Here is a 13,097-nt window from a genome sequence, read left to right as displayed (position 1 = left end):
CGGAGACTTCGACGCTCCCCGAGCTGCACAGGCGATGACGCGAGAAGCCATCATCGAGTCGCTCGCGTCATCTCGACTTTCGAAGCTTCCAGTCATTCTCGAGAACCATTGTAATCGCTCTTGACTGGCAGCAAGGCACGGTTTCTATTTTTTTCTTTTTTTTTCCAGTCTTACCGTGTTTTCTCACGAGCTTATCTCGTACTCGTATGACTCGTTCTACGGATTATGTCGCGCCACGGCCAAGGTATGTAGGTCAGGGAGGCGGCCGGTATACCTCGACGACACAGTCGAGACTTTCGGCCGACTTATCGATAATGGTCCCTCTCCACGCCCTGACAATTCGTTTAACGTATAAAGGGGCGTTCACACGTAACGATAAATACGCTGCGATAAGTCGGTACGGATGTAACATACGTGGATATAATGGAAAAGAGCTCGACTTAACCGAGCGGATTTTAAAATCACTGGACGATTCTGCGTATTTCCCCGTGGGAAATGAAAATCAAGCAGTTCGATACCGTAATAGGCGGTAGTTCTGTATGGGCGTAAGATATGTGGAGTACCGGTGATCGGGTCTAATCGCAGGGTACAAGTGTCGAGGCGTCTCGATTTATTAGCCGGAAAGAGACCGTGTAATTACGCGGCCAGTTTAGTTCAGCCAGGGAAAGTCACCGAGCCCTTTCCTAATTCAATTAGCGGGTTTCTCTTTCGCGGGGAAAAGTGGAGTTGACACGAGGAAACGCGGTCGTAAGGGCCTGGGATAATGTTTAGTGGTCGGAGTCGCGACAAAATGGCGACCGGGTCGCGGCAAGGGCAGGACTATCGCGACGCCGTATCAGACCTCTCGGCTTCGGCGCGACTTTCACCGAGAATAGTTAACGAGTCGCCGTGTTTACCTCCGGTGGATAATTCGAAGGTTTCCCCTGTGCTTGTGATCTCTCTTAAATTCCTCCCCTCTCCGTTTTTCTCGTACCGCTTGACGGAGAGCCATTGCAGTCGGCCGAGTCGATGGAGCGGTTCGATCGATTCGGACGATTAAAATCAGCAATTCTGGACGATAAGCTGGGCTGGACATCGCGTTTCCGGTATCCCGAGGCCCGAGGCGTCGCACTTCCGACTTCCCGACGCCCCGGGGAATGATTTCGACCCCGGGAATGTCGGATCGACGAGGTTGTCCGCCTCTTCGTCATCGGCTTTCTCTCCGCGAGAGCGGCGGCGCGATATTTCGCTCGTCCCGGAGAAATTAACGGCTCTTGGGGGCCCGAGGACTCATCGGACGATCCCGTGCACGCCGATTAACAATAATCGACCTCTCGAAAGCAGCTACGCGTTGGGATTTACTTAAAAACCGCGGGAATTTGCGCTCGGCGTCCCTTCCCTGGGAGCCGCCATCTTGGATCGCGCGCCTCGCGGTTTCGCCTTCTTTCGGGGCCTCTAATTATTCCTCCGGCATCTTCCACGGGAGGAAATGACCTAGCCACTCGCTAGGGACGATCGCAAAGTCCCCGGCAGTTAGATATAACTATCCTCGGACTTGTAGGAGGAGAATTAGACACGCGTCGAGGTGACCCTCTTCGGGGTCTTCTAGGTCACGGTTTCCACGGGCGAGTATGTGGCACGAGCTTTATCGCGACGCGTCCATCGCCTTCGGACGTCCGTCCCGTGGTTTCGGCGAACCGGCGACGGTATTGCTCTCCTAACAATCGTCGTGGCAATGTAAGCGAGCGACGCCGGGCGAATTTCCGAGCGACGCCTGCGAGACGCGAGGACGCTTTCTCCAAGAATCGGCGAACCAGGGCGAGTGCGCTCGGTTATCGGCCAGAAACTCGGTTCGACCGATGCCAGGTGACCTCTTTTTCCCCGCTGTTTCCGAAATATCGAGAGAGAAAGAAAGGAGACTGGGCGTCTTCCTCCGGGCCTTTCGGCGCATCCAAGATGGCCGCCGCGAAACCACCCGGAAGCGGCTTGCGCTACGTGTCCGGATATTTGAGAGTTTCTCCTCGGTTCTCCGCGCCGGCGTATCGCTCGATTTTTCGCCTGAACGGCGAGGATCGCGGGTACTTTCTACGGGGATAATGGCCGTGCAAGAAAGGCGTCGCAATCGGAGTAATAACGCGTTGTGGGCCCCCGAGATCGGCGGCGTCCGCCCGACCGAGCGCGGCGACAAAATGGCGAGAGATACCGCGAGGCGAACTTCTCCCAGGATTGTCTCCGTGCGTTGTACCCCGTTTCCGCTTTTGCTTTCACCGTTCTCCGAAACCGTCGGCGACGTGCTCGGAAAGAAGAAAAAAAAAAGGCAAGACGATATCGCGCCTATCTCTCGCGGAAGCGAGCCTTTTTTTCCCGTTTACTTAACTGGGACGTACCATAAGCGGAAGATCCGTTCGCCGGGGTGCTCGCTCCGATTGACTCATTTACCCTCCATAGCTCGTTTCGCTTATCCGAACTAACAGGATCTTCCGGAATTCGCTTCGGAATCCTCGATGATTTCTCTGTACCTCTCCGTTTCTCGATAACCGAGTATCCAGGATGAGGACCCTGTGCCACCTCCTCGCTCGTCCTTTATCCCTGCCACGGGGCTCGCTTTTCGCCCCCTTAAGTCAATCTCTACCTTACCATTAACATAACAATGATAAACTTTGAGGTGAAGTTCCGTGCTAACGAGGTGACGTTCGTGCCACCTCTGTTCTCGTTCTATATCCCTGTTACCGAGCTGGATTTTCATTCCCGTAAAGTCGATCACTACTTTATCGATAGTGTGACTATTAGGTTAGGATCCGCGCTAACGAGGGGACCGCTTCGTGCCACTTCTTCGTCCTTCTGCGTTCCCGTCAACGGGTTCGATTTTCGCCAGAGAGGCTGACGTCGAGCCGGCAATGCGGACCCTGACATTGCTGACATCCTTGAATTTAGGAATTCGGGCGAAAATTCAGCCCTCAACCAGGAACCCAGAACACCCGGGGAGGTGGCACGAAGCGTCGTTGCTGATCGCTCGGAAATTCGGCCGGACTCGAGCTCGGCAACAGGGATATAGAAAGAGAAAAGAGGTGGCACAAGTCCTAAACCTGAACCCTTTATTCCCCCCGTTACCATGCACCGACAACACAGAAATCACGTCGAGTTACGCCGAAGTAAACGCGTCAAAGGGAACGAGTTGTTGGATTTATTTATTCACATATATTACAAGAAGTACAAGCACTCAGGTACACAAGCATTACCAACGTTACACATGGGTTCACGGGGAAAGTATTTGCAATTAGTGCTAATCTTATCCAACAGTTTGAGAGGCTCTCCGCGAGATGGCGACAATCCTTTCCCCTGTTTAGTCCTTTGAAATATATCTCAGGGCCGAGGAAAGGGAGAAGTCGAGAGACCACGAGTCATTCTCGCATAAGAGCGTCTCTCTCGCACTCATTGCTGAAACACGTGCGAGAGAGAGACGACCTGGTCTCCGACCGACTACCGAACGATGACACAATAGACTGGCCCGCACGCCCGACCAACCTTCCAAGCGCGGGAAAACTTAAACTTCCCTCCGCCAACATTTCGATTACCCTCCATCTCCCAACATACCGATAATTACTCCAAACATTAAAGTTAATCGACCTTCCATTAACCAATCTTCCTATTTTACAGTGTCGAATCCTCGAAAGGGACACGAAAGTGAGGTTATGCCGAGCCAACGCGAGCGCAATAATGAAGACATGTTCCATCAGTCCAATAATTCCGTTGTTAATTATTATAAATATAATTTGTTTCATAACTACAGTGTATGATACAGAGAGAGAGAGAGAGAGACAGAGGGGGGGGGGGAGATAGATAAACATAGAAAGGTAAGAGAGAAAGAGGGGAGAAAGAAAGGGAGAATTGGCTCGTCGACATTGTGTAAACGCTAGTCACGGAAAGCCGGTGTTCGTAGCGAGCGACCACCGTTTCGCGACCAACCATCGGCTTCCAATTGGATTTCCCTCCTTAAACTTTCAGCGATTAAGTAAAAGAAAACAGCAATAAGTAAACGCATCCAAAAGGGCCAATTCGAGCACAATGTGGACCTGCAGCCTTAAAACATTCCCACGAGGAAATCGAATCAACCTAGGGAAGGCCGGCATTCGATCCAGGCTTCGGCCTTCGTATAACAAACGTGCAATAAATATAATGTACAAATACGATATATAATAATGATAATGACAATAGTAGTAATAATAATAATAATAATAATAATAATAATAATAGGGTAAGTTTATTGCGGATCGCGCATAAGGGGGTCACTAGAAAAACCGGAAAGGAAAGAAGAACCGAGGATCCGAGGGGGTTCGCTTCTCGCAGGAGGATCTCGCGTGGCGACTTCCGTTGTAAAACTACATTCAACACGAGGGTCCGATAATTTCCGTTAAACCCTCCCGTTTCCGCGCTCTCGATTAAATGGAATCAATAAGAAATGCCGAGTCGAATAGCCGATGTAATATAAATGCAAGGGCCAGACCCGTTCTAAATGTAACGGCGCCCGTTTCCGAGGTTTCGAGGCACGTAATGAGCACAGCGAGTCGGCGGTACCTCGGCCGGTTAAAGAAGCCATTATCTCGGGAGAATTCCTGCGAGAAAACCGGAGGGACACGGGGGATTGACATGGAGGCAGAGCTGGGCGAAACCGCGGGACACCAGGTTAATACATCCGAAGAGAGATTCTGTCCAGCTCTGCGAAAAACACGATTTGAAACGGCGCGGCGTTCCTTAATAGCGACGCGACGAGTCGAGTGCCTTGACATAGCCCTAACTCGGATGAAAAAACGCGAATCCGAGTCTGGACGCGAGACGAGGAATCGCCGAAAGAAATAAAGAATAGGTTCTTATACAAGAGCAAAGTCTGCGGCGAGGTGGCGAGTTAAGCGACTCGAGTAACGCCTAGAGTGGACGAGTAACGCGCGGCTGATACCTCGGTACGAGTATATAAGACATTCTCGCACTTGCTACAGTAATTCGCATTTTATTCGTACCGACAGGTGCGCTAACTAGTCGAGATATTCGACCCGTCGCGTCCCTACTCGAGGAACGGCCGTTCGGGACGGGTGGGGTTTTTCAATGGGTTACGATACGTGAAACGGATACGTTCCGCGGGTGCGATACCGTGCAAGGATATCGAATAAATTTTCCTAGGTTTTCGATATATTTTTTTTTTTCTTTTTCTTTCCCGCGAATTTACACCGTGGCATCGCCGGACCGCCTGCACGAACCGCACCCTCGGCCGAGGGACCGATCGGGGAGCGCGACGTCGAACACCGAAGGGCCCATCTCGAAATTGCCTCGCACTTAATCCTAGAGCCGCGTATCCAAGGCGTGATTCCGGTCGAGCCTTCCAGCCAGGAAACCTTGAATGCCTCTTTGGTCATGTAGCCCTTCGCTGTTGGTTCTTCGGGGTGTGCCTTCGCCTCCGGCCTCTTGGGCGTCTTCCTTTTTCCCCTTCCTCCTTCGACGCTCGGATGAGAGAAACGGGATAATGGCGCCGGGGGTGACAGAGGGGAAAGCGCAGCCGACTGACAAGCGATTCGTGCTGTATATCGGTAACAAAGTGTGGTCTCTAATCGTTTCGGTGGTGGACTGGCATCGAAAGGGTTAATCGTCGCCGCGCCTCCGTATCGTCGTGATGTGAACGGGCTTGGCATTCGTACCGCGTCTTTTACCTAGGCTCCGAGGGTATCGAATTTGTTATCTCGTCAAACGATTTTGTTACCTAAGTGAACGTTACGGCTGCTTATCGGCAGGGTGGTTCCAAGCTAATCGGATCTAGGTGACCGAATCATTTGGTGTCGAGGTGTATCTTCAGGGCCTTCTCCCGCCGTGGGCTGTACCCGGAGAGCGAGGACAGGGTCAGGCAAGAAGAGCCCTCCTTGTTGCCGATCTCCGTCAGGTCGTCGACGCTGATTGGCTTCGGCTCTTCCCTGGAATCCCTGAAAAGGACGAGAAATATGTTATCTCTCCCCCAAAGGAAGGTCAAGCGACAGGGTCTCCTCTCTTCCTCGCCCACGTCCACGCACCTGTAAAACAGGACGTAACCGTTCTCCAGGTGCATGAGCCACAGTTTCTTCACCGTGCTCTGTAGATACCACGGGAGGGCCTCGTGTATCTTCCTCGTAGCGATTATGCAGGGCAATGACCTCTTCGCCTTCGCGATCTCGAGGTACTGGGGCGGTATATCCGTTATCGCGGACATCTGTGGAGGAAACGTCCAAGGAAACGAGTCAAAAGCCGTTCGGTCTATGTCGAGGGTTTTCGCGAAAATCGAGGATAAATTACCGCCTCCTTCAGACTCTCTATGGACTTCTCTTCCAGGACGATCTCCTGGTACGGGCCAAGCTGCGTCTTCCAGTACGACCACCTCCGCACGAACATGACTATCTGTTCGGGGCTGGTGACGGTGTCCACGTCGGGTAGTTCCTGCACGACCAAGTCGCTCGGCGGATACGTGAGGTTCATCAGGTCCTCGAGCTTCTGATCGGCCAGGAAGACCTGCGACATCGTCTTGTTCTTCTTCTTTCTCAGTCGACACCTCTCGTAAGGTATATCTATGTTGAACTGTTTCTTCAGATCGGCCAGGATTTCCTTCTTCGCCTGAGCCCCGGTCGTTTCCTTCGAGCCGATCCATTCGTAAAGGAATTTGAACGGCTGCAAAACGTTAAGAGTGACGTCTCAGTGTCGACAAAAACAGAAAGAAAATTAATAAACGCACGTCAAAGGGGAATTATCTTAGCAGTGAACGGTCCGAACCTCGAGTCTGTCGACGAACAATTGGTAGATATCGACTTTGAAGTCTCCGTTTCGCAGCGGCTTGCCGAGCTTCAGGAGGATCCTTTCCGCGTCCTCGCAGAAGGCTATGCAGCTATTAAAGTGGTCGCACTCCCACCCGTCATACTCGTTCGACTGAAAGTAGACCTTGAAGTACTTGGACGAGACCCCGACGAACGGTTCCAGGCACTTCTTCAACGTGTTCAGCTGCATCCTCTTGTCGACCAGTACCCTCAGCACTGAGGAAAATCAAATCGAACGTTAGGGTCGTTCCTGTAAGCCGAATAACGCATCCTAGCTCGTCTTCTTACGCTTTTGGCCGTTATCCGTGTACGGGATGGCCTTGAAATAGAAAACCTCGGGCTGAGAGGCCTCCGGACTGTAGAAGATGGTTTCAGGGGTCAGCGCCATTGTGTGAGGATTCTCGGTGTCCGGAGCATCTCCCACAAGAGTCCTGTCGCTATCGCTGAGACTGCTGTCCTCGCTGTTGCTTTGTTCCGGTCCCATCCATTCCCTCCACTCCTCGTTATCCACGGGTTGTGGGCTGGGATTCCTCGGGACTGTTTCCTCGGCACTCTTCGCGTCTTTCGTAGGTAAAGTGGCCTTAACGATTGCGCTAGGTGGCACGGTGATGGTTATTTTAGTGGGGCCGCAATTGGCCAACACCTCGCTTTCCGGCTCCTTGTCCTTCTTCTTTTCGTTCTCGTTATCCGGTTCCTTTTCCTTGTCCCTCTCCTCCTCCTCGTTCGTCTCCAGCGGTGGTATGTTCAGGTCTTTCAAGGTTTCTACGGGTTCGATAATGTCACATTAGGTGGCAGGGCCGAGTGATTAATCTTAAAGCAAACGCTTCTACCTCATTCGACCCGAAGAGCTTACCCTCACTTGTGTCCGGTAGAACGACATGCACCGATATCACGTAGTTAAAGTTTATGGCAATATTGTGAAGTGTCGACTCGAGGAAGGGCTTCGTGGGATCGACGTCGAAAGCCGTGGCAACGAACACCTTGTCGCGATTCTGAATGTGCTCGTCCTCCAGGGTGTTGTCGTCCTTGTCGATTAGCACCGCCTGGTAGCTCGAGCATCTCAGCAGCACCATCTTCATCTGCTTCGGATCCATGTTGACGACCTTGCCGACCTGTTCCTTGTACTCCCTCACCGTTTGCAGGAAGAAGCCACGCACGCTGATCGCCTCGTCGACCACTTCCTTCTTGGCGACGTCCACGACGAACACCTTGGTCGCGACTCCTGTCGAAACCCAACAAGGGACCGTTTCACCTCAAACCTCGCCTAATTTTCAGAGTTTCTCGTTAACGAACTCACCGCCCAGCGTGTACTTTTCGAACTTCTCGTCCTTCTTCCTGATCTCGAGGAGATATTCGGAGCGGAAGTGGTTGCCGCAGATCTCGTCGACCATGAAGTCCTCCATACCGTCCAGACTACACTCTATCAGATCGTTGGCGTGATTATAAGCGACCAGTCTGCAACGGTCCAGGCTGACTACATCCTCCAGGTCGAGTTTCTTGTAGGCCTTCTCCGTGGCCGCAGCCCACGTGTGGGTCCACACGTGGAACTTGACGTCTACCATTTTACCATCTCGCGGGTGACGACAATAGACGTTCATTTTGTACATCGTCGTATGCTTCTCTCGATTCCTCCGGTCGTACTCCTCGTTGTCCTTCATCTTCTTTAGGAGTTCCTAAAAATTAGTAATTGGTTGCAGTTAACAGAAATCAGAGTCCAGGTCCGTGGACCGCTCCGAGGGTTCCGCATTTACTTGAATATGTTTCGGGAAGTCTTTTGCCTGCATCGGCAGGGCGTTACGACACTGATCGATTTGCCGATACATCAACATGTACGCGTTGGTGCTGCTGCTATAAGCACCGCTGTAATACGCCCTTACAGGCCCGCCTCCATAAGTCTTCTGAATGTCGTCGTGAGTGATCTGCAAGGAGAGGAAAAAAATCTCATACAAGTGCTTCCTCTTCCTCTTCTGTCCTCGAAACTCCCGCTTGATAGATATTCCTAATCCTCACCCAAGTAACGCTCTGATCGTTAAAGCACAGCCACTCTTGAGTCTTGAAGTCTTTAATGTAAGCATAGTAATGACCTCCACTAGCGCTGCCGCTGTGTATCATGATCGAGAAGAGCTCGTAATTATAGGGACCCTGTCCGCCGGAGCGATTTCCACGATTCTTTTCACTTTCGTAACTGTGAGTGGTGCAGGTAGACGTGGACGGACCACCATTGCTCATGTCTATTCCTAAGGTGACAGCCGCATTACGTGGATATTCGATTTCTATTTTAATTCTATTAAAAAAAAATAATAATAAAATAAAAATACGGATAGGACACAAGATACCTTCATCGTCGTCCTGATCGTGACCAATCGAGTGATTGCCGTTAGACATGCTATTTTCACAAGGAGGACATTCGTCGTCTAAGGTTCCACTATCGGTGGTTGAACTATCGTCGCATTTAACGCCTAAGCCCATGTCTTCGTCACCTCCAGGTGACTCCAGGCTCGTCGATGATGTGATGAAGGAGTTTAAATTCAGGATATCAGGAAATGTCACCCTGCCGAAGGAATACATCAATCGCTGCGCACAATTTAATTGTTAAAAACGGGAAGTTGTTTTAAAAATACCGAGTGGACTTACTTGTCGTTGAGTTTGATTCTGTGGAAGGTATTGTAGTCGAAGTCGAAACGCTTCAGGTGGAGAGTCAATAGATAAGGGAACTTGGTGAATTTCAAGCCCTTGTGGGCGTCACATTTTTTGTTGCATTTCTCGCAGAAGTACTGATTATTACCGTCGAGAGTTTCTGGTTGAACAAACGCTCTGAGGGCTTCCTCCTACAGGGAATCGTCAATTAGCGTGCTGTGTCCAAGTAATTGTTGAAAATATTTATGGAACGTTATATGTCAAGGCACTTTACCACACTGTTGTAAGCTACGGAGCTACCAAAAGGCCTTAGTGGTAGAGGGATGTCAAGGAAAGTATCCTCCCTAGATTTTTCAGTACCACACTCCAAACATTTTACGTAGTCTATCATCTTCCCTGTTAATATCCAAATATTATTATTCGGTTGCTTACCCTTAATAGATCTACGGTAGCTTTACCTTCGTACAGCCTGTTGATGAGATCCGCTTGTTCTGTGTTCTTAAATTTTTGCTCTAATGCATCGAACATCACCCGACACAGTTCTTGAATGTCGTGTTGCTGCCATGCTTCGGTAGAGTCCCAGCCAAAGCTTTTCGTCAATGACGTTGTTTCGATAGCTGACTTTGTCGATGTCTGTTAAAAGGAAACAATGCTCTCAGTATATCCCAAACTCAAGACTCTAGCCTGCAATTAGATTTCTGTGAGAGCAAATAATTTCTGTATTACTTGCAAATTCAGGAATAACTTCTGCATTTGGTAAGGCATGCTCTTAGCTTCGTCCTTTTCTGAACTTTCAACGTACTCCCAGTTGTATAGAGCATTTCTGAATTCTGGAGTCATGTACAATGTTTGCAGTAAACTATTTAGGTAGCACGTCATAGCTTGATTAACCAGGCCCACGTAATCTGAAAATTTTTAATACGATCTCTTAAAAAAAAAGTGTCAAAGAATAGATCAGGAGCTACAAGTGCAGCAATTAAAAAAAATTCACGTGATTGTAATAAACGTACTCGTTTCACGTTTACTGACACTTCTCTGAAGGAATTTGAAATCCCCGGATTCGTCCATCGTGTCTACATCAGCTAGAGGGCAGTCATAGTGAGTTTGATGCAATGAAGTAGGACTTGCCGAAGTGCCCAACATAAGATCATCTTCAGCTTCTGGGCCTGTTACCGCAGGTCTAGATGTAGGCAATGCAGTTCCCAAAACATCCATGATGAACATTCCATAGCTCGTATTGCCAGAAAAATCTACTCCAATATCTTGTAGTGTTTTGTCCTTTACTTCATCCAATTCCACCTATTGAACAAAAAAAACATGCATTACAAACTGCTGCATGTTGTCAGTGTTGCAGTTATTTATATACTGACCGGTCCTTTTTCGGTACCCCTCATTATTAAGAAAAAGTCATCTGGTAGATACGAATACTGCATTACAACGTGCTGAAAAATATCAGCGACTTTCATCGATGGATATAGCATTATTTCTTTTTTTATCTTCTCTATCTTTTTTTTGGCCTTGTTGCTGAGGTCGGTAATTATGCAGGGCACGCTGCTTTCACTGGCCATACACACCATTGTCTGTAAAACAAGAGTAGATAATTGTTAATTTATGCCAATCAAAAATTATTGACAATTTTTAGGAGGCTTGAGGGAAATTTGGCAGCTTGCCATGGCGAATCAAGAGAACGAGGCAGGATGCTGTTCTCTGTAGCACGGCATAGGATGGAAAGTCTATACAGCCTGTGGCTATATTTAGATAGTCTAAACCAAGATTCGGAAAGTGGCTCTCCTCGCTGAGCTCAACCCCTCTTTTCCCCTTCTTTCTAGGGACTTTACTCTTTCTTATACTCTCCTAAATACGCATTATTCTTTACCAATTTTACAATTACTTAATCACAACGATATTATTAACATTGCGTCATACTTTTTATGGATGACAAAATAAATATGAGTTAGCCAGATTTATAAAGGCACTAAACATTCTCCACAGGTCACTGCCAATACTATTTAAGACTCAGACCGACCCAAAGAGCTTCTTATACCAGAGTGAAAGCTTAAGTCATCGCACTGGTCACCATCTTACAGCCCGCAAATAACAATTCAATTTTATTTCCTCATTTTTCAGAGCTTACTTACTGCTTTATTGTTTTTCCTTCCTTTCTAGAATAAATTGATGTTAAAAAAACCGATTCAATCCTTGTATGCACTGGACTCCAATCTGAAAAATAAAGCATTTAATTCTAAAATGATAAGAAATCCAGCAGAATGTTATTGATTATAAACCTACGAAACTATCGTTTGATGAATGGGAATACCACAGTTTTTATGGTACTGAATGAGATAATTAGTTACAATGACCATAAATTAAAATACAAGAGTTTCAGCAATATCATTATACCAATGATCATACCTCAAAGCTTGAATCATAATCAAGGTATATAAAGTTAGCTAAGCTATGATCTAACGACTTAACCAAACTTTTACATTAATAACGTTTTCAATGCAGATGTCCCACTAATACCCCACATCGATAGACAAAATAAAAAATCTGTCCTTGAATACGACATTCCAAGGAGTTTCAGGAAGTGACTAGACCCAGAGAACGCAGGTTCCAAAACCGTAACAATTCTCCAGCAAATGACCCACATTCGTCGTAACCTAAAAAGGGCATCGAAGCACCAGACCATTTACAAAATAAGAGTGGAAATACGAACGAGCATCGCAGAGTTACGAGACTCAGAGGATCGGAATTCGTTTCAGTGCTAAAACAGACAATCCGCGCGCTGGCTACACTTTACATCGATGCGAATTCATCACTCTTTGGGTACTTCGAAGTGCTGGTAAAGTTGCACCTGCGGTCGTTTGTATCTCCCGCAAAGTGTCAAATACCAGTTCAAAATGATAAGCGCAAAGATCGGACCGAATTCCCCACGAAACGCGCCACCGATTGCGATGTTTATAAAAGGGGCTTCGTAAAATGGCTGGACGGAGCAAACGCGAGTTTTGAAGTCGCGCGACTCTTTCACCTCGGATTGCTCGCCGAAGCACGGTGAATTCGTGAAAATCTCGTGATACGCGTCGCAAATATAACCGACCCATACATCAAGCGGTTCGATTTCATATTGAAGGACCTACCGCGTTCACGTGGGTTTTTAAAATCCCTTACCGAATTCACTGACACACGCGTAACAATCACCTCTACGCCGTCGCCATCTTTTCCACCTTTTGCGCCACCTTTCTATGGGTGCTCGCCACTGCTCGCCACGAAATGCGGCACACGTAGGCGAAAAGTTGAACTACTATCCCGCGACGCCATTTTCACTATATCAGAGATCGCCACTATCGCCGTTAATGAAATCGTAGACGGATGTGTATTATGAAGAGTTTCCAATAATTCCAATGCCCCGCCAATCCGAATCCATCTCCAGTCACTCTCAACCAATCGAATCATTCCTTCGCGAATCCTAGGATAATTCCTTTTTTTACGCCGTTAAGTGCAGCATAAACGCATAACCTAGTTACCTTCCTATCTATGTATTAAGTTGCATTTATGTTTGCAACTGACAAATATTTTTGTGAATGACGTTTGCTGTCGAGGTAAATCCTCTCGGCCCGGAATCGTAAAGGGAGTACTTCATTTTATCGCCTGACATCA

General features: G+C 48.3%; 1 protein-coding gene across 5 annotated transcripts; it reads right to left on the bottom strand.

The window, feature by feature from the left end:
* Positions 1–3,707: 3,707 nt before the first annotated feature.
* LOC105699112 (ubiquitin carboxyl-terminal hydrolase 47) lies at positions 3,708–13,090 on the bottom strand. 5 transcript variants are annotated; one of them, XM_012423855.2, is made up of 18 exons: positions 12,578–13,090; positions 11,579–11,660; positions 10,811–11,020; positions 10,451–10,739; positions 10,167–10,345; positions 9,899–10,073; positions 9,715–9,836; positions 9,438–9,631; positions 9,140–9,354; positions 8,814–9,040; positions 8,555–8,722; positions 8,101–8,476; positions 7,657–8,025; positions 7,092–7,565; positions 6,763–7,019; positions 6,292–6,660; positions 6,033–6,208; positions 3,708–5,945 (listed from the first exon to the last, which is right to left on the bottom strand). In XM_012423855.2, the coding sequence occupies exons 3-18, from the start codon at positions 11,015–11,017 to the stop codon at positions 5,795–5,797; spliced, it is 3,948 nt and encodes a 1,315-aa protein (XP_012279278.1). In that variant the 5' UTR covers positions 11,018–11,020; positions 11,579–11,660; positions 12,578–13,090; the 3' UTR covers positions 3,708–5,794. The 5 variants fall into 5 exon arrangements, 4 of the variants coding, with proteins under 4 accessions (XP_012279278.1, XP_012279277.1, XP_012279280.1 ...); XM_012423854.2 differs by having other exon boundaries at positions 12,609–13,090; XM_012423857.2 differs by lacking the exon at positions 12,578–13,090 and adding an exon at positions 12,469–12,557.
* Between the last annotated feature and the right edge of the window lie 7 nt (positions 13,091–13,097).

Source organism: Orussus abietinus, unplaced genomic scaffold (genome assembly GCF_000612105.2).
Source record: "Orussus abietinus isolate OABI.00-Male unplaced genomic scaffold, Oabi_2.0 scaffold3, whole genome shotgun sequence".
Classification (NCBI taxonomy): domain Eukaryota; kingdom Metazoa; phylum Arthropoda; class Insecta; order Hymenoptera; family Orussidae; genus Orussus; species Orussus abietinus.
This window is presented reverse-complemented; position numbering and strand designations above follow the sequence as displayed.